This window comes from Heptranchias perlo, chromosome 32 (genome assembly GCF_035084215.1).
Source record: "Heptranchias perlo isolate sHepPer1 chromosome 32, sHepPer1.hap1, whole genome shotgun sequence".
Lineage (NCBI taxonomy): Eukaryota > Metazoa > Chordata > Chondrichthyes > Hexanchiformes > Hexanchidae > Heptranchias > Heptranchias perlo.
Window position 1 is genome coordinate 17998330 of NC_090356.1, and position 20849 is coordinate 18019178.

At 43.4% G+C, this 20849-nt stretch overlaps 1 protein-coding gene across 1 annotated transcript; it reads left to right on the forward strand.

Annotated features, from left to right (window-relative positions):
- The first annotated feature begins 2335 nt into the window (after nt 1–2335).
- Nucleotides 2336–20813, forward strand: ddost (dolichyl-diphosphooligosaccharide--protein glycosyltransferase subunit (non-catalytic)). The gene is made up of 11 exons (XM_067970518.1): nt 2336–2537; nt 2720–2830; nt 4015–4101; nt 6041–6144; nt 8070–8164; nt 9592–9685; nt 10580–10728; nt 12436–12583; nt 14493–14613; nt 15872–15978; nt 19952–20813. The coding sequence occupies exons 1-11, from the start codon at nt 2366–2368 to the stop codon at nt 20099–20101; spliced, it is 1338 nt and encodes a 445-aa protein (XP_067826619.1). The 5' UTR covers nt 2336–2365; the 3' UTR covers nt 20102–20813.
- Nucleotides 20814–20849: the final 36 nt, after the last annotated feature.

Here is a 20849-nt window from a genome sequence, read left to right on the forward strand (position 1 = left end):
TCTTGAAAATCCATTCACTAGTTTCAGCACTAAATAACATCTATCCACGGGGATTTATTTGTTTAAGGCTTTTCTAGGACTTCCTTCTCACTTATATTGAAGTCTTGAATTATACCTTTGTACTTTCTTTTTGGGAGGATGTGTTTTGTGTCTTCCCTTGTGAATACTTTGAGGAAATAATGACACTGTATTAACTATCTTATGTTCATCCTCAATTTCAAGCCAATTTGCATATTTTAGTGTTCTTGCCTCTTCTCAACCAGTCCTCTGCTATTGCAATAATGGAAGAATTTTTTACTGTTACATTTTGCCTCTGCAGCAATGCTTTATTCTTGGTCTTTCAAACTCGGAATCAGTCCCAATACCTTACTGATCTGTATAGCTCAGCTACTGATCGGATAAGCTGCCCGAGCCATCGTATTTATTTAGTACCATGTAATTATTTTGAAGTGCAAATAAAAAGTTTCTTGAAGTTGTGACTATTGACTCAGGTGATGGAAGCAGATTCATTAGTAACTTTTAAAAGGGAATTGGATATAGATTTGAAAAGGAAAAATTTGCAGGGCTATGGGAAAAGTGCAGGGGAGTGGCACCAATTGGATAACTCTTACAAAGAGCAGGCACAGGCACGATGGGCTGAATGGCCTCCTTCTGTGCTCGATGATTCTACGACTGCATTATGTTACTCTACAGCCTGCCATTTGAAAACAAGGCTGATAAGGGACATTTGTACACAGTTCTGTTCAAGACCTTTGGTTTGGTGTCTCACCTCGCACAATGGTTTATTAAAATGTTGATACCTGGGACTCCCCATTAGCTGAATGGTTAAGTCTGTATCTGTGAAGTACATAGACCAAGAAAGGTTACAGGTTCAATCCCAATCTGCTAAATTAGTTTATTTCAGATGGTGCAGCTGTAAGGGTTCTATAAATGGGATTAGCATGCCTGTAAAGGAAAATAGATAGGGTGCTAATTCCTGATTGCTATATAGCTTTCCCTACCTGAACTGCATAGGTGAGGACAAGATTGGGATGTACCTTGCAATTGAATAGCCTGCCGACATTTTACATTACAACGGTTCAGTAGTCATCTCGAGACTGTGATGGGCCCACTGTCTTATTTTGTCCAGACCAATGATTACTATGACGTCTCCTAAAAGGAAGGCATCAGTAATAAAAAAAAAACACAGATGGGCCCAGTGTCAAACCTCCCAAAAAGGTTCACATATGAGACTGGCCAGTTGACTTGGGTGAGCTCCATTTGGCTGCTCAGCATGAGGCAGTGCCATGATTATGGATAGTGGAGAGGGGGAGCAAGGGGAACAGTGGGAAGAGGGAATAAACTGCACATGAACATAGATAACAAGCAAAACAATAATTATAAATAAAGAAACTAAGAACCAGCAGTACAAGAGGGCAGCTACTCGATCCGTTCACGATGATTCCAGGGGAGGTTTCGGGGCCTGGCGCCGATGAGAAATTCCATCCGAAGGTGGCTCAGCTCGGACAGGATTGCTCCACAAGCTTCAGCATCCTCAATACACCTAGTGGAGTCAGGGTCAAGTGCGACTTTTAGCTCCTGAGCTGCCTCTTTCTAATTTGGTATCATCTGTAAGTTTTGATCACTTTGTATTGAGTTTCTCAATCCAGGTCATGTTGTGATCCCAACACTGAACTTCAGGGACTCACTCACATAACACCCCGGAAAATTCTTCCTATCAAATACTTCCCTTGCTATTTTTCAAAATCGGAGAAATATAGAAACAGACATTTTTAAAATGTATTTTTGTACCATCTCAAAGACAAATCAACACATTAACCACTTTGTACAACTGTGTTGGTGAAACTTTGGGGTTATCGCCTGTCTGGTTTTGGACCTGTCTAGCAATTTCTAAATGTAAACTTGACATCCAAAGTCTGATTTTTAAAATAATATTTTAGTACATTATATTTTATGAACTGGAGACTTTAGTTATTAAGATTATTACAATTTCATATCAGTCTGGAAAATATCACAAATTAAACCATGACCTGCTATTCTGCTTCTGTTTGGTATTGACATGAAGGCATAGGAACACCAGACAGTACTTGCGTTCTCCGGGGACCCCTTTCACTGATGCAGCAGGCTGTAATGACAAGTTGGCCGCTGCTGATTGGTTGGCTTCTGGAACTGGTCGTGGTTTATTTATAAATTGAAGGATTTTCGCGATTTAAAAACGCCGGAAATCGAAAACTAAAAATAAATAGTAAATTTATTATTATTAATAATAATAATGGGGAGCTTGAGACGAGCAATGCGATGGCACGGTGGTTGCTAGGAGCGGTGGGGATTTCCGGTTCCGGTCTGTGTGGCGGTGGGTCTGGAGATGGCGGTGGGTCGGAGGGAGAGCGCGATGGTTGTGCAGCGGGCCTCGGTGCCTGTGGTTCTCCTGCTCGTCTCTCTCCTCTCTGTGGTGGATGGGGCCGGGCGGACGCTGGTGCTTCTGGAGAACATCAACATGAAGGAGACGCACTCCATGTTCTTCAGGAGCCTGACAGGTGGGAGCCGGGTGGCGGGTGACTTTCCTAAAAGGAGCTACCGTACCTCCAGGGTGGAAATGATTCATGCCAAATCGCACGAAGTCTTACTGTAAATATCATTATTCTGGTGTATTTCTGCATCTTCTCATCATTTATTGAAATGCACTAACCTGTTGCTTTTGTTTGAAATCTCCAATTAGATCTTGGATTTAACTTGACATTCAAGATTTCGGATGATCCTGGTTTGGCTCTGATTAAACATGGAGAATTTCTGCATGATCACCTCATCATTTTTTCTCCATCAGTGGAAGGTAAAGATGTCTGACTTTCCTGTAATAGTTTTTTCACTTGGAAATTGCAATTTGTTCTTGGAGGCTTCTTGAACTTTCCTGATTAAAGAAGGTTCACTAGTAGATTGCTTGCAGTGGCCTGCTTGGAATGGAACAATGTAGTGCATTGTATCAGCAAGTGAGCTTGGAGGGCTTTATATGTAATGTAGAGTCAACATGGTGGTGGGCTATCCTTTAGTGCCAGGAAATATATATTACCAACTTTATCTCCTCTTTTAAAGACATTAACTGCAGTTTGGATCTACAAGCACTGGTTGCTCTCCAATACCTTGCCAAAGTGGCTAAGGCAGTGTCAGTCGGCTAGTTAATCATTTGTGCCATCACAACCGAGCACAATCTGATCCTTATGTGACAAGGCACGTCTTGCAGGAGTTTCCTCTCCCTAATCAGGGGCACCGAGGCCAGTGAAAAATCCCCTACTGCCTCAGTTGAGATCAGCTAATTCAGTATTGACTGGGGGTTGGATCTAGGATCTTTTCAGTTTGTATGGCTTAGCTTTGCCATTGAAGGAGCTTGGATATCTTAACATTCCTGGCCTAATTTTTGGCTGTGCAGTTAGCAAGGTAGTGAGCAGAGGTTAAGGAATAGTTAAAATTACAAATGTTAGCTCATGCTGTCTGTTACAGAGACCTGGGAGCAGATCAGGCATTCTCTTCCCCCCACCCCCACCCCCAACCCCAACTGAAAAGCCATATATTACATAAAATAATGAATGGATAAGATAAGGAATTTGAGTAAAGGGAGAGAGCCTGAAGAGTGAGAAAAACAAAAGACAGGAGCCATTAAAAGCAAGTCACAGAAATGGAAGTTACTTTAGTTAGTTCAGTATGTTCACTCAAATTGAATGTTACTTTTTTTTTGAAGAGATTGCTGCCCATTGCCATTAGTGCTTTTTAGCTAATAGGAAAGGAAGGATTATGGAATGGACACAGCACTTATCACGAGTGTATAGAGTGCTGCAACAGGCAATGAGTGAGAATTTCCTAAAAAAAATCCACAAGCTGTAATTGAGACCCTGACCCCGTAGGGTTGATACGGATTAGTGTAGTGCTCTCCCTAGAACCAGCAGCTGCTCTGCTTGAGGGTGTAGAGGAGCTACAAAGGATACGCAGTTGGGAGTAATAAAAATTCGCTTTTGGTTCCAGATTTTGGCGGAAACATCAACGTTGAAACTATTGCCGCGTTCATCGATGGAGGTGGAAACATCTTGGTTGCTGCAAGCTCGGACATTGGTAAAAATAAGGAATAAATATTACATCTGAAATGTAGTGACGTTCGAAATGTGACCATATTAAGTAATTAAAAAGCATTATCTCTTAGTAAAGAAAGAACAAACTTGCATTTATATAGCGCCTATCAGTACCTCGGGATGTCCCAAAGTGATTCACAGCCAATTAAGTACTTTTGAAGTGTAGTCACTGTTGTAATATGGCGAATGTGGCAGCCAATTTGTGCACAGCAAGGTCCCACAAACAGCAATGAGATAAATGACCAGATCATCTACTTTAATGATGTTGGGTGAGGGATAAATGTTGGCCAGGATCCCAGTGGACTCCACTGCTCTTCTTCGAATAGTGCCATGAGATCTTTTACATCCACTAAGAGGACGGACAGGGCTTTGGTTTAACATCTCATCCAAAAGAAAGTACTTCCAACAGTGCAGCATTCCCTCAGTACTGCATTTAAATGTTAATCTAGATCAAGTCTCTGGAGTGGGGCTTGAACCTTCTGACTCAGTGGTGAGAGTGCTACCACTGAGTCAAAACTGACGCATTGTACAGAAGTTATGGGGATGTCTGTATATCCATTGAAAGTTCCATGTCCCCCTCTGATCAAAATCTTCCTTTTACAAATTTGTAAGTTGTGATTTCTTGGAATAAATATGACATAAGTTGGTGGTATAAACTTGTTCTCATTAACTGGAGAACAAGGTTACCAAACTAGCTGGAAACCATATCCGTTTCATGGGCCCTTCCTGACCCCTCCTTCCTAGGCATATTTTTCCACCTCGAACACAGTAAAGAAGGAAAATACTTGCTACATAATTCTTCGATACGTTACTCCCATCCTTTTCAGGTTCACTGGCATCTGAAAGCAGGCTGCTGATTTAGTGCCAGGCGTTTGCCTTTCTATTCTAAATGCAAAGGGACACAGATAACAGCATGTGGTGATCCTTCTCTCCTTGTGAGCAGATACTTTGCCAACCCTGCTTTTGGTGGCCTGCTTCATCATCACCTCTTACTGGCCTATTGAAATCAGGACTCAATGGGGAAAGATCTTTGTGGCACAACTGTAATCTCACTCCTTGGACAGCAAATTTCTCATTGCAAGCTTTCCAGACTTCCTCCCTTCATGAAATGGGTCATATCCTGGATTTATTGTTGCACCAACAGTAATAGGAAATCTGGCCCTTTGAGCAACTGGTCTGTAATATTTCTTCATCTGATCTATAATTCATAGATGTGTGTTTTGTTTAAGTGTACTTTCCTGTGCCAAAAAATACAATACTTTAAGGTGATGCTAGTTTGGTACCAATAAGGAATTGGGCATTTCTTTGCTTTTGTTAGCCTCAGGCTCAAAATAAACTTAAATTTATCTACACACAAATTCACCTGCCCTAGCTTATCCACTTAATTGGTGCATATTCATCTGAATGCTTCCAATCTCCCTTGTACTTGTCATTTTCCCATATAGTTGCTCTGATTTCAACTTTATTCCTCATCGCTACTGGTGCCTGTCTGCATTCCCACCATAACTATATCACAAACCCTCGGCAACCAGTATGTCTGCCACTTCAAAACCAATTAGTGCTCCTCAGAAACTCAAAAGTTTCATAATTTTAAAAAAAACTTAAACCATTTGGCCTAAAGAAATCCTAGTCTGGCAAAATTACAACGAATCCTCCCTCTTTCTCCTCCACCCACCAACAGCACTCTGCAGATTTGATTGTGGAGCAAAGCAGCTGCATGGTTAGGAGCCAGAAGCAAGAATGAGGGACAAGTCGATGAATGGGGCAGGATGATGTTTACAATGTGGGGGAGGGTGTAGTGTTGAATTTTGTGAGATGGGAGGGGGCATCATTTTTGCAACCTCCGGAGGGCGGCAGTGAATGTAGTTGGAATTTTCTAGTAGCCCCAATATGAGTTGAATTTTGTCTGTGCTTATTTAAAGGGGACCCATTGCGAGAGCTGGGTAGTGAGTGCGGTATCGAATTTGATGAGGAGAAAACTGCTGTTATTGACCATCATAACTACGATGTTTCTGATCCTGGCCAGGTAAAGACATTGGTGAAAGAAGTAGCACTTGATCTAACAGCGTATCCCTCACAAGGCAACTTGCTTAAATGGCATGAGCGATCTTTGCAAAGTAAGAGCAGTTGAAGTTGAGCATTCTTATTTCTTTTTCCCCCACCCTCCCATCTAGAGCCATAGATCCGAGACTTTTAGTTTACATTTGGTGAATTTTATCCTTGTCAAAGTGAGGAATGTTAGTGCTGAGTAATAGAACATGTTTCCACTTTTCGGACCCAGTGTGAGCATCAAGTGCTCCTAGGTCAGTTATGGATACAGCAAAGGCCACGAGCCCCGACAACACCCCGGCTGTAGTACTGAAGACTTGTGCTCCGGAACCAGCCAGGCCTCCAGTACAGCTATAACACTGGCATCTACCCGACAATGTGGAAAATTGCCCCAGTATGTCCTGTCCACAAAAAGCAGGACAAATCCATCCGGCCAATTACCGCCCCATCAGTCTACTCTCAATCATCAGCAAAGTGATGGAAGGTATCGTCGACAGTGCTATCAAGCGGCACTTGTTCACCAATAACCTGCTCGCCGATGCTCAGTTTGGGTTCCGCCAGGACCACTTGGCTCTAGACCTCATTACAGCCTTGGTCCAAACATGGTGAGGTGAGAGTGACTGCCCTTGACATCAAGGCAACATTTGACCGAGCTTGGCACCAAGGAGCCCTAGCAAAATTGAAGTCAGTGGGAATCGGGGGGAAAACTTTCCATTGGCTGGAGTCATACCTAGCACAAAGGAAGATGGTAGTGGTTGTTGGAGGCCAATCATCTCAGCCCCAGCACACTGCTGCGGGAGTTCCTCAGGGCAGTGTCCTAGGCCCAACCATCTTCAGCTGCTTCATCAATGACCTTCCCTCCATCATAAGATCAGAAATTGGGATGTTCGCTGATGATTGCACAGTGTTCCGTTCCATTCGCAACTCCTCAGATAATGAAGCAGTCCGTGCCCGCATGCAGCAAGACCTGGACAACATCCAGGCTTGGGCTGATAAGTGGCAAGCAACATTCACGCCAGGCAATGACCATCTCCAACAAGAGAGAATCCAACCACCTCCCCATGACATTCAACGACATTACCATCGGGGAATTTCCCACCATCAACATCCTGGGGGTCACCATTGACCAGCCACATAAATACTGTGGCTACAAGACCAGGTCAGAGGCTGGGTATTCTGTGGCAAGTGACTCACCTCCTGACTCCCCAAAGCTTTTCCACCATCTACAAGGCACAAGTCAGGAGTGTGATGGAATACTCTCCACTTGCCTGGATGAGTACAGTTCCAATAACACTCAAGAAGCTCGACACCATCCAGGACAAAGCAGCTCGCTTGATTGGCACCCATCCACCACCCTTAACATTCACTACCAGCGCACTGTGGCTGCAGTGTGTACCGTCTACAGGAAGCACTGCAGCAACTCACCAAGGCTTCTTTGACAGCACCTCCCAAACCCGCGACCTCTACCACCTAGAAGGAGAAGAGCAGCAGGCACATGGGAACAACACCACCAGCACATTCCCCTCCAAGTCACACACCATCCCGACTTGGAAATATATCGCCGTTCCTTCATCGTCCCTGTGTCAAAATCCTGGAACTCCCTACTTAATAGCACTGTGGGAGAACCTTCACCACACGGACCGCAGTGGTTCAAGAAGGCGGCTCACCACCACCTTCTCAAGGGCAATTAGGGATGGGCAATACATGCTGGCCTTGCCAACAAAGCCCACATCCCATGAACGAATAATAAAAAGGACATATTTAATAAACGCCAACAAATTTCAATATATTTGTGAGGCAACCAAGAAATGTGGCTTCATACAGAACTGTTAAACATTCTAGAAGATTGAATTGATTTATGAGAAAGAAAAGTTGACTATAAATGCCTTTGTTTTTCCAAAGCACACTCTGATCGTCGCTGACAATGAACAACTGCTGAAGGCTCCTGCTATTGTGGGAAAACAGCCAAAGAATCCCCTTTTATTTCGGGGAGTTGGGTAAGTCCTAAGGTATTCCGTTGATTTCTCACTCTTCTACTCTGTACTTGTAGCAGAACAAAATCAACCATTGCAGCCATTTGTCACAAACTTGGCCATCAAACACTGCCCAATTGTGAATTGCAGTCCTAGGGCTTTAGAGTATCTTCCACACCAATCTGAGATGGGCAATTTATGTAAACTTGAATGAGAAACAAACTGGTTTCACTGGCTGATAACCACAGGCAGTGCGATGCCTTTGATATCATGCAGTGTAATGATATTTGCATTTTGTTCCTCAAAGCATGCTTATTCTTTACTTTCAGTGGTTTCGTTTTTTATTAAATTTTGAAACTGCTGTGTTTGAGGAGCACTAATGGTTTTGCAGACATTATTGGTTAAGGATTTGTTATAAGGTCTTGGTGACATATAGGATGAAAACAAGAACAAGTAGTGATGGAGAAAAAGGTTAAAATCAGAGCAACTATATGGGCAAATGTCAAATATAAGAGAAGCTGGCAGCATTCAGAGGGATTTATTCCAATTAACTGGATGAACTAGACCAGGTGTAGTTTAATATAGATGGTTTTAAGATTAGATATGTTGGAACCTGGAGTGAGAGAGTAAGGAATGTCCATGAGCAAAAATGGAAAAGGGAGCGATTTGGGAGTGATTTGATCAGCCACAAAGTATTTAGCCATTGTGAAACTTATCAACAAGGCTGATCAAGTGTTAGGACACATCTGAAGCGTATATAACTAACTATAGCTCATTGCTGAAGCTATATCAAGGAAGGCAACTGGTCAAGAATGGGATATTTTATATATGGCCTGTGCAAGAAATGAATTTGATACTTTATATAGGATAGCAACTGTGAAAAGTTGTTCATATAGAGCCTTTAATGTAGCAAAAATCCAAGGGAGCTTCACAGTTGGGGATCAGACAGGAGCAGTAGAGAAATTGGGGACAGTGCCCAAAGGCATGGATGAGAGGTAGGTATTGAGGAAACCTGTGAAGGGGGAAGGAGACATAGCAAAGCAGTACGGGGAGCTTGGGGAGAGTTCCAGAGTGTGGAGGAGAGATGACTGAAGGGTCTGCCACCAATGCTAGAATGGGTGGGGGAACATACGGTAGAGCAGAGGTGGAAGAATGGAGAGTGCATTGCAGAGCTGGAGGAACTATAGTACAGGAATCGAGGAAGTAACCAACTAAGGAACCAAGCAAGAACACCCAGGGAGGGGCAGGTGCTGAGCTCAGTTCAAGAAACAAGCTTGAATGCTGAGGTAACACTTTGCACTTGCATGAGCATTATGTGTTTCTGAAAATTATGATAGGACTTTCTCTGCAGACCAACTCCTTATTTAGTTTAAAAATTGCAATGGGAACAATTTATTTGCTTTATCTTTGTGTCCATTGCTCCAGACCTTGACGTTTTTTTTTTCTTCTAGAATGGTCGCAGATCCTGATAACCCTCTTGTCCTGGATATTCTGACTGGATCCTCCAGCTCTTACTCCTTCTTCCCAGACAAGCCTGTAACGCAGGTAACTCTCGTGTCTAATCTCCTGGCTGTGGAATGATCCTCTTCCTCCCCTGAAGGTCCTGACTCGTGCTGGAGTACAGTTCAATGGGCACCCTCTGGTACCACATTCAAGTGACCATTTTTCATGCATGAGCCTAGACTGGTTGTCAGCAGGTTATCTGACCATGGAACCACAACCAAGCTCAATCCTAGCATCACCTGATATGTACACATTAAGACTTTCCAAAATGATCACTGGATAGAGGTCAGGAGTGGGTTATATTCATCCCTTCCCTAGTTCGAGGGCATTGAGGTGAATTGTAGTGCCCCAACTGCTGCCCTGTTTTGAGATCAGCTAACTCAGCACAGACTGCAGATTAAACAGGGCTTACTGGCTCAGTGCGACGTTGTCTTTGCCAATTGAGCAAAAGAAAGTTCAGTTCTGTTTAATTTTCCTGTGTAATTTCTGCAGTGTTGAATCCACTGTATACTGCACTATTGGGTTAATTTCACAGCTACCATACTTGACATTGAGCTTTGACTGAAAGTGATAGGCATGCTTCGTGCAACTTGTGCTGTGTGTAGATACTGGGTACTTGTGGGATATATTTTAAGTGTAGATACTGGGTATTCTGTGGGTGTATATTGGGCACTCTGGAATGTATACTGCATGTTCTGTGGGGCATGTTCTGGGTGCTCTGTGTATTGTACATAGCCCAGTTGCTCTTTGAGTTCCTTTTGAATTCAAAGAAGTTGTTTAGTGTGCACGAGCTTAACATACCTCAAGTGTTACTGCACACAGTGAGTGACAGCCAATAGCACACTCGCAATAACAGGTAGCCAAATACGTATGTAAAGCAGGAAGGGAATCAATAGCCTGATTGTGATAAACATCTCATTTTCCTCATTGTACTAGTATCCTCATGCTGTGGGGAAGAACACCTTACTGATTGCTGGACTCCAGGCCCGGAACAATGCTCGTGTAGTCTTCAGCGGCTCCCTTGATTTTTTCAGTGATGCCTTCTTTAACTCTCCTGTACAAAAAGCTACTCCAGGAGCTGAGAGGTAAGACCAGATGTAAAAGGACAAAGTTACTTTGACTAGTATAAGATTTTTCATCAATGCCTTATACTCCAACCTGTTTGTTGTCACTACTTTGCAAAAAGAAAACTTGTCATTTTAAAAAATAGTTGTTCTTGATGTGGGCAATGCAGGCAAGACCGTATTTATTGTCCATCCCTAGTTGCACTGAGACGGTGGTGGTGGGCCTTCTCCTTGAACCATTGCAGTCCTTATGATGATGGCACTCTCACAATGGTGTTAGATAGGGAATACCAAGATTCTGACTCATCGATGATGAAGGATCGGCGATCCATGTCCAAGTCAGCATGGGCACCTGGAGGTGATAGTGTTCCCACAGTATTGCTGCTCTTGTTCTCTTGGTGTTAGAGGTTACAGGGGAGGGAGGTGCAGCTGAAGCAAGCTTGGCTGGTTGTTGCACTGGATCCTGTAGATAGTATATACTGCAGCCACATAGCACCAGTGGTGGAGGAAGTGGATATTGAGTGTGGTGGCAGGGACATCAATCAGGTGAACTGCTGTGTCCTGGTTAGTGTTGAGCTTCTTGAATGTTGTTGTGGCTGTACCCAACCAGGCAAGTGGTGAGTATTCCATCACACTGCTGACTTGAGTCTTGTAGATAGTAGAGGGGCTTTGAGGGGTCAGGAGTTGTGAGTCACTCGTTGCAGAGTACCCAGCCTCTGTCCTGCTCTTGTAGCCATATTGTTGATATGGCTGGTCCAGTTCAGCTTCTGGTCAGTGGTGAACCCCAGGGTGTTGATGGTGAGGGATTCAGTGATGGTGGTGCCATTAAAGGTCATGTGGAGGTGGCTGGACTTTCTCTTGTTCAAGATGGTCATTATTTGACACTTGTCAAGTCTGGGATGGCACGAGCTGCTTTATTATTAGAGGAGTTGTGAGTTTTAACTTGGCAATATATTGTTGTCTGGCAAGCTAATGAAGTGAATACTTTATATGCTGTTATTTTGTATAGAGATATATATATACAAAATTACAGCATATGAAGCTATTACTTCAATTTGATCAGTGATAATAAATAGTTTTATTAAATACAAGGTTGTGGAAATTGTGCAGCTAGTATCTTAATCTTGGGCATGTTTTGGCCTCAGGATAGTTTCTAATCTCATTTCAGACTGCAACATATTCTGCTATGTGATGGAACATCTGCCTTCTGATGGTTGAATGGTCCATATCCATAGACCTTTCAATCACTATTCAATTCGGCTAAAGGGTAATGGGAATGTGAGATTTTTTTTAAAAAGTGAAATCTTTGAACCCAAGGGGTTATTTGAACAAAAGCAGTTGTGTATCTGGTGTGCTGAATGATAAGTTTGATGGGATTCTGCCATTCAACAGCAATGAACAGCACTCCTGGGAATAGCCATGTTCCTTGGGAAGATCTGAAGTTCTGGAGCTGAGACTGAGATTTGGGAATGCAAAGTTTGATAGTTATAACATTGACTAGTCCTCCTTGGATCTAGCTCTCCCAAATTACAGAGCATAGAACTAGACCAAGGAGCGCAGGTCACTGCAATAAAAAAATCTAGAATTCTTCCTCCCTCTGTGACATACGTACTCCAAAAATGTAAATCTTTTCATAATTTTTTTTACAAGTTGCGTTTTGTGAGCTTGGCACTGATACAAGATTGTGCTAAAGTGTTTGATGTGATATCAACTTTTTCTTGAATTTAGATTCTCAACAACTGGGAACTATGAGCTGGCAGTGGCACTGTCCCGCTGGGTATTCAAAGAGGAAGGAGTTCTCCGTGTTGGAAAGGTGTCTCACCACCCTGTTGGAGAAACCAGTCCACCAAATGCCTACACCATAACTGACCTGGTGGTAAGTAGCAATGAAACTGATACTAATTGTTAAATTTGTTACAAAATTATCAGAATTATTTTTCAGTCGCTATTTTAGGAGATATTATGAATTAAATAAATGTGTGGTGGGGGCATTTAAAGTAGCGCAACACCCCAAGGTGCTTAAAGAGGAGCGAGTAAGAATTCAGGTATCGAGCAGAAATTGGGAAAGGTGTTGGGGGAGGTGACTGAAAGTGCAGTTGAAGAATTAAGCTTGTGAAAGTAGGGAGCGATGTAGCAAGGCAGAGGAGTTTAGGAAGAGAATTCTGGAGAGCAGGGTCATTATGGCTGAACGCCCTGCCACCTATGGCGGGGAGGCTGCACACTACAGCAGACTCTGATAAGCAGAGGTGGTGAGCTGGACTGTTTGCTGAAGGAGGTGCAAAGGTAGAATGGAGTGAGGCCATGAAGGGATTTGTAGACTAGGATTTCTAAGTCAATATGCTGGGTCATCAGATCGGCACTTCCAGTTCTCATTGTGGACATGAAAAGCCTCCCTGTAAAATTGACTTTTTGCTGTTTTAAAAAAAACTTGACTATCTAGTACTGTTGTAAATTCAATGTGCAAGAGAAGTGAGGTTAAAAACTGGGCATAATGCATTCAGTCTCTCTTTACCCTCCCCCTTCAAAACACTAAGTCACTTTATGAGGTCACTAGATAATTATCAGGAATGATTAACTGTTGCCTTTCCCTTGCCCTGGTGTGGGTGGTTCAGCTACACCCTAGATGAATTCACTGAGTCAGTGGAGACACTCATCCCGGCTTTTTATCTTTTTGCTTCATTTCCAGTGGTCCCTGTTTTTTTTTGCCTCAAATTATTTACATGACTCGTATTGCAGTCAGAATGGACCTTAGTAAAACCAGTCCGTATTCTCTCAGTAATCACATCCACTGCAAGTATTGACTGTTCACTATGCATAAAGGGTGTGGCTTTCTCTGGTCTGTGTGTGTTGGGAGGGGGGACAGTTAGTGCTTTCATGTGTGTTTAGAGGGGGGAATGGGGTGTTTAAAACTGTTGCTGTGGGTATTTTGTAATCTGATTTGGGAAAAACCTTTCATAATCACCTCAATTTCCTTTTACTCTCGCATCCCATGTTTTGTTGGTGTAGTTTGCCTTATAAGCTGACATGCTAACAGCCTACCAACTTCCTGCTGCATTTTTGCTGCAAGACCTCTTTTGGCTATTTGTGGACCAGGCTGTGTGATGTCTGATTTAATTTCACAGCGAGTTTATTTTCTATTTACGAACTGTGTGACTGGTTCTTTTTTCTTCTCTGCTGCACAAGACTTAACAGTACCTCACGGTAGAAGGGTTGAGGATATTGTGGCCATGCTTGCTTTATGTTCATGTTGCCTGTCTTTCACTCCCTTCAGAGGTTGAAGAGAGTCCATTTCAAACTAATGGACTCTGCTTTTATTCATACTACTCTTTGACAATGAAACTGCTCTATAACCTGTAGTGGCTACAGAGCGATACCACTGCCACTAAGGAGTTTGAGTAAATTCTACCTCCATTGATTGGGAATCAAATTGTGTGTATAGTTGGACCCTATAAAGTAGGTAATTTAGATTTTTCAACAGTTCTAAAGTGATTTAAATTACTGGTCAAAGAGTGGAGTGAGAGATGGGCTCTTTACACTCCACTAAGAAGTAATACTGTGATGGAATAAATGTAAAGGGGAATCAGTCTCAGACTCTGATACTGACTCTTTTATTGACTTCCTGTCTTTGTACTTTATTCTTCGATTATTATTCAAATGTAAAGTGCCCAAGTCTGATTCTTTAAGGTCTGGTCACACATTTGTGCTTATTATCCGGGACTCAGCTGTGATGTTGCGAGAGTAATAGGGTTGATTTGTGATATTTGTAATGTTCTATCATGATGCAGGAGTACAGCGTTGTTATTGAGAAGCTCTCCAATGGGAAATGGATCCCATTCGATGGAGATGACATTCAGCTGGAGTTTGTTCGCATCGACCCCTTTGTTAGGACTTATCTGAAGAAAAATGGTGAGTAGAATCTGTACGGCTCTGGCGATGATGTTTAGCTGTATTTGACCTAAAGAGCTAGAGTATAGCATGGTATTATTGGCTGAAAGGCAGAGTCCAACCTTGCGATGTGTATTCAGTATCTAGTGTTTTACCATAATTCTGAAAGTAGGTGATTTTGGCATGTTAGTGCTGCTCTCGTAGACAAGAAATGATAGTTCAGAGGGGTTTGGAGGTGATTGGGGTTGCGGGTTGGCTCTCTGAGAGGAATAAACTCTTTAAGATGTAAGTGTAAAGTGTTGAATGAGTTTTCACACGTATGGATTGCATCGCCTCGAAACAGAAAATCTTGAAGTGTAAGTCCGTTGTCAAACTTTGCTTAGAGCATAAATAGAAATAGACTGGGTTCCTGCCTGAGCCCTGGAGGGAAAAAAAGTACACATTCCAGGTCAAAAATGTTTTTGGCACTTTTGGAATGTGATTAAGTAGATCTAGTGACGGAAAGGGGATGTCATGCATTACCTTGAAGATGCTGGTGACAAAAGTTAAGGCTCGTAATCTGGGGACAAGCTGTGAAGGGGATTAAAAGCAGGGCAATTATAAGTGGGGTTTATTTAAACTGTGGAGAAGAAAATTTGAATGAGAATGAACAGTTTTTAATGTTATTTTTGTGCTCAAGGTGAGAGATGTTAATGCTGGGAAACTCTTCCCATTTCAGGCACCTGTATCAGCGTCAAGCACCCGCAGGTCAGATATAGCACAGCCAGATGCTGAGTTAAACTCACTCTCTTCTGTCCCAACAACCTGAACGGGCACCCCACTACTGCACCAGTGTGATAGTCTTTCCACTTTCCATACCAGCCATCCTGTGGCCTATGAGTGAGATTGCCAGTTAGTGCGGAATTAGGGTCAAGTTTATGCAATTGGTGCATGCGTACTAGGAACTGGATTGCAACGGCCAAGCTCAATTCACAGAAGACCCTTTCAGACAGGAGACTTTTATCCCATATGTCTAGACTGGGTGTCACCTGATTCCACAAAAGGAACAATTCAGTAGAGTAATGCAAGGGCAAAGTGACAGGAAGCACACTGCTGGGAGTCAGCACCTGCCATGTTAAGTACTTTGTTTCTCTTCTCCTTTTGCCCGCGAGTTTTTGTTTATCTGTTTCCCTCCTACCTCTACAGCGTGAGAATCAATTTCATACTAACTGATGCACAGCTTATCCATACTGCACAGCGAGAGTGAAAATGCTCTGTAATCTATGTTTTGTTTTCCCAGGTGGTAAATACAGCGTGCAGTTCAAGCTGCCCGATGTCTACGGCGTGTTCCAGTTTAAAATAGATTACAACAGGCTTGGATACACCCACCTTTACTCTTCCACCCAGGTATGCATCAGGCTGAGCATACGAGCAGCGGTGTTAGTTTTCTTTATTGTGTATTAGATGAGTAAAAGGCTTGCAAGGATCAAAAATATTCATCTGACATCAATCCTGGTGGCATATGGAAGATGCCAGGGAAGTCAATTACTTACCTTGTAGGGTCTTCATTCTTTGAACAAAAGCATCTTCCATTCACTGCTCCATTCTGTCCTAAGTTGGAAAACTTTTCCCTAGTTATCATTCCTACATTCGAGTACGATTTATTCTTCTACTGCTTGTGCAACTGCTGATCACTCCTATGAGAGGCAGCTTTCACTTACAGCAGGAGAAATAACACTAAGAAGGATGACATTAAGTTAGGAGGGACAGTAGGTAGTGCAGATGGGAGCAGGAAGTTACAGAGGGACATAGACAGATTAAGTGCAAAACTATGGCAAATGGAGTTCTATGCAGGCAAGTGTCATTTCATACTTCTTTGGACTTAAAAATAAATTGGAGTATTTTCTAAATGGTGAGAAACTAGGAACTCTAGAAGAGCAAAGAGATTTGGGAGTCCAAGTACACATCATTAAAAAGCAAGTAGACGAATACAAAGAGTAATCAAAAACAGTATTGGAATGTTGGCCTTTTTAAAAATTTATTCGTTCATGGGATGTGGGCGTTGCTGGCGAGGCCGGCATTTATTGCCCATCCCTAATTGCCCTTGAGAAGGTGGTGGTGAGCTGCCTTCTTGAGCTGCTGCAGTCCATGTGGTGACTGTTCTCCCACAGTGCTGTTAGGAAGGGAGTTCCAGGATTTTGACCCAGCGACGATGAAGGAACGGCGATATATTTCCAAGTCGGGATGGTGTGTGACTTGAAGGGGAACGTGCAGGTGGTGTTGTTCCCATGTGCCTGCTGCTCTTGTCCTTCTAGGTGGTAGAGGTCGCGGGTTTGGGAGGTGCTGTTGAAGAAGCCTTGGCGAGTTGCTGCAGTGCATCCTGTGGATGGTACACACTGCAGCCACTGTGCGCCGGTGGTGAAGGGACTGAATGTTTAGGGTGGTGGATGGGGTGCCAATCAAGCGGGCTGCTTTATCTTGGATGGTGTCGAGCTTCTTGAGTGTTGTTGGAGCTGCACTCATCCAAGCAAGTGGAGAGTATTCCATCACACTCCTGACTTGCGCCTTGTCGATGGTGGAAAGGCTTTGGGGAGTCAGGAGGTGAGTCACTCGCCGCAGAATACCCAGCCTCTGACCTGCTCTTGTAGCCACAGTATTTATATGGCTGGTCCAGTTAAGTTTCTGGTCAATGGTGATCCCCAGGATGTTGATGGTGGGGGCTTCGGCGATGGAAATGCCGTTGAATGTCAAGGGGAGGTGGTTAGACTCTCTGTTGTTGGAGATGGTCATTGCCTGGCACTTATCTGGCGCAAATGTTACTTGCCACTTATGAGCCCAAGCCTGGATGTTGTCCAGGTCGTGCTGCATGCGGGCTCGGACTTCAATTTTACTAGGGCTCCTTGGTGCCACACTCAGTCAAATGCTGCCTTGATGTCAAGGGCAGTCACTCTCACCTCACCTCTGGAATTCAGCTCTTTTGTCCATGTTTGGACCAAGGCTGTAATGAGGTCTGGAGCCAAGTGGTCCTGGCGGAACCCAAACTGAGCATCGGTGAGCAGGTTATTGGTGAGTAAGTGCCGCTTGATAGCACTGTCGACGACACCTTCCATCACTTTGCTGATGATTGAGAGTAGACTGATGGGGCGATAATTGGCCGGATTGGATTTGTCCTGCTTTTTGTGGACAGGACATACCTGGGCAATTTTCCACATTGTCGGGTAGATGCCAGTGTTGTAGCTGTACTGGAACAGCTTGGCTAGAGGCGCAGCTAGTTCTGGAGCACAAGTCTTCAGCACTACAGCTGGGATGTTGTCAGGGCCCATAGTCTTTGCTGTATCCAGTGCACTCAGCCGTTTCTTGATATCATGTGGAGTGAATCGAATTGGCTGAAGACTGGCTTCTGTGATGGTGGGGATATCGGGAGGAGGCCGAGATGGATCATCCACTCGGCACTTCTGGCTGAAGATGGTTGCAAACGCTTCAGCCTCGTCTTTTGCACTCACGTGCTGGACTCCGCCATCATTGAGGATGAGGATGTTTGCAGAGCCTCCTCCTCCCGTTAGTTGTTTAATTGTCCACCACCATTCACGACTGGATGTGGCAGGACTGCAGAGCTTTGATCTGATCCGTTGGTTGTGGAATCGCTTAGCTCTGTCTATAGCATGCTGCTTCCACTGTTTAGCATGCATGTAGTCCTGAGTTGTAGCTTCACCAGGTTGGCACCTCATTTTTAGGTACGCCTGGTGCTGCTCCTGGCATGCCCTTCTACACTCCTCATTGAACCAGGGTTGATCCCCTGGCTTGTTGGTAATGGTAGAGTGAGGAATATGCCGGGTCATAAGGTTACAGATTGTGCTGGAATACAATTCTGCTGCTGCTGATGGCCCACAGTGCCTCATGGATGCCCAATTTTGAGCTGCTAGATCTGTTCTGAATCTATATCTATCCCATTTAGCACGGTGGTAGTGCCACACAACATAAACAGCCCTTTATCTCAAGGGGCTAGAATACAAAGGGTAGAAAGTGATGCTTCAGTTGTACAGAGCCTTGGTCAGACTCCATCTGGAGTACTGCGTTCAGTTTTGGGCACTGCACCTCAGGAAGGTTATATTGGCCTTGGAGGGGATGCAGCGCAGATTCACCAGAATGATACTGGGCCTTAGAGGGTTAAGTTATGAGGACAGGTTGCATAAACGTGGCTTGTATTCCCTTAAGTATAGAAGATCGAGGGGTGAACTGATAGGTGTTTAAAATGTTAAAAGGATTTGATGGGGTAGATACAGAGAAACTATTTCTTCCAGTGGGGGAATCCAGAACAAGGGGGCATAATCTTAAAATTAGAGCTGGGCCATTGAGGAACGAAATCAGGAAGCAGTTTTTCACACAAAGGGAGTAGAAATCTGGAACACACTCCCCAAAAGGCTATGGGTGCCAGGACAGTTGGAGCTTTCAAGTCTGAGATAGATATATTTTTGTTAGGTACGGGTATTGAGAGGTTTGGAGCAAAGGGTAAATGGAGCTTAGGTGCAAATCAGCCATGATCTAATTGAATGGCACTGCAGGCTCGCGGGGCTGTTAATGTTCCTAAATTCAGACTTGTGTGAGTAGTAGCCTCACTTGTCTTAAAGGAATGCTGCCTGTGCTATTCTCCCCATTGAGAAGCATGACGTCTGTAAGTGATTTCAGTAGAATAAGTGCAGTCAATGTGAAACCAAGGAGTCTTTGTATTTTAGGAGTGACTGATGGAAAATTGAGGAAAGTCCCAGATTCTTTATTGAATTCTCAATGTACATTCACATATGTAGTTTATGAAATCATTGTCCATTTTGATGCAATGGTGCTTGTGGGAACAGTACGTTGATGCATCTGGGTTTCTTAGCATGTGCTGGGAGCAGTGAGAGTTAGGGGGTTGAAGCATCTTGGTTTTGTGGGGGTGGGGGCTGCATACTCGTGGTCATGTCAGTTGGGTGGCTTATGGGAAGCAGGTTATGCTGAGTGAACTGCCAAGAAAAGGCCTGAACAGATTTAGTATTTTTCCATTTCCAGGCAAAGGCTGATTATCATTTGTTCTGATGGGCATCTGTTTCGCATATGCTTCAGCCACATGTTTGTTGTAGGAAGGGCTGCATTTCGCTGCAGGCGGAACATCCCCTTTTATTTGGTTATTCCTCTGCCTTCAGCCATTCTGATTCCCTCGTAGCCACAGCCCTTTCAGCAGTCATCTGTAATGGAGGAATGGACTATATGGAGCTTGTTTGGTATGTGTGACGTATGATCTTGAGTTGCCAGATATTTTTCCACAGGACTGTGTTGATAACGAGTAGAGAAGTGACTGCTTTCTTACCATGAATGCAACCAACACTATTTCTTTTTGTTCAAGGTATCTGTTCGTCCCCTCCAACACACTCAATATGAGCGTTTCATCCCCTCTGCTTACCCGTACTACGCCAGCACTTTCTCCATGATGGTCGGACTCTTCTTGTTCTCTGTGGTCTTCTTGCACATGAAAGAAAAAGAGAAGGCGGAGTGAGCTGGGATCGCAGAGTGTGTTACGTTCTCAGTATCTCCAATGCTGAGGATTTAAGTTTGTTTAGATTGGTGATCGATGGGTGCAAATTGTAGTCTTTTGTACTGGGAATGGGATTTTCCTGGAGCCCATACCATCTCGGGTGCAACTAGATTACAAATCCCATTTATTGTTGATCCCTCCGTTGATCAGAGGTTAGTTGTGTACTGCAGGTTACTGAAAGTGGGTGTATACGTTTTCCTTCTGGTGCTGATTGTTTAATCCATGTACTTATTTTTATTTTCCTCTGGAAGATAAATATACTTTGTTAAAAAAAAAAGTTTAAAAGAACCATTTGTTCATCTTCCATTCAGAGGATAAAATCCATAATTTCCATAACTGGGTCAGATGATGGGGAAATATTCAAAAGTTCTTCACCTGTTTCAGTGACAGCTCCATAATACAAGAACAAGAAATGCTGGAAGGTTTTGTATTGCCCATCACCAGTTCAGATCAAGAGTCTGTGAGTTAATTTAACCACTCAGTCTCTCTTCGGAGGGGGGATCTTACCCTTTGGCCGACGAGATTAAAATGAGCTGAGAGAAATGTCTTTTTAGATTTATGTAATGACATTTTTTTAATTTATATTTTCTCTCCCAACCTCTGCACCCACATTGATGTAACTTCTGCTCAAAATTTATTTTCCAGACCATCGGAAATAAAATTTAACATTCCATCTATTGTTGTTTCCATTTCTTTTTGCTTCCAATAT

Coding starts and splice junctions, on each gene's coding strand:
- ddost (XM_067970518.1), top strand. CDS start 2,366: ATGGCGGTGGGTCGGAGGGAGAGCGCGATGGTTGTGCAGCGGGCCTCG. Junction 10,729..12,435: donor GCTACTCCAGGAGCTGAGAG/GTAAGACCAGAT, acceptor TCTTGAATTTAG/ATTCTCAACAACTGGGAACT. Junction 12,584..14,492: donor ACACCATAACTGACCTGGTG/GTAAGTAGCAAT, acceptor ATCATGATGCAG/GAGTACAGCGTTGTTATTGA.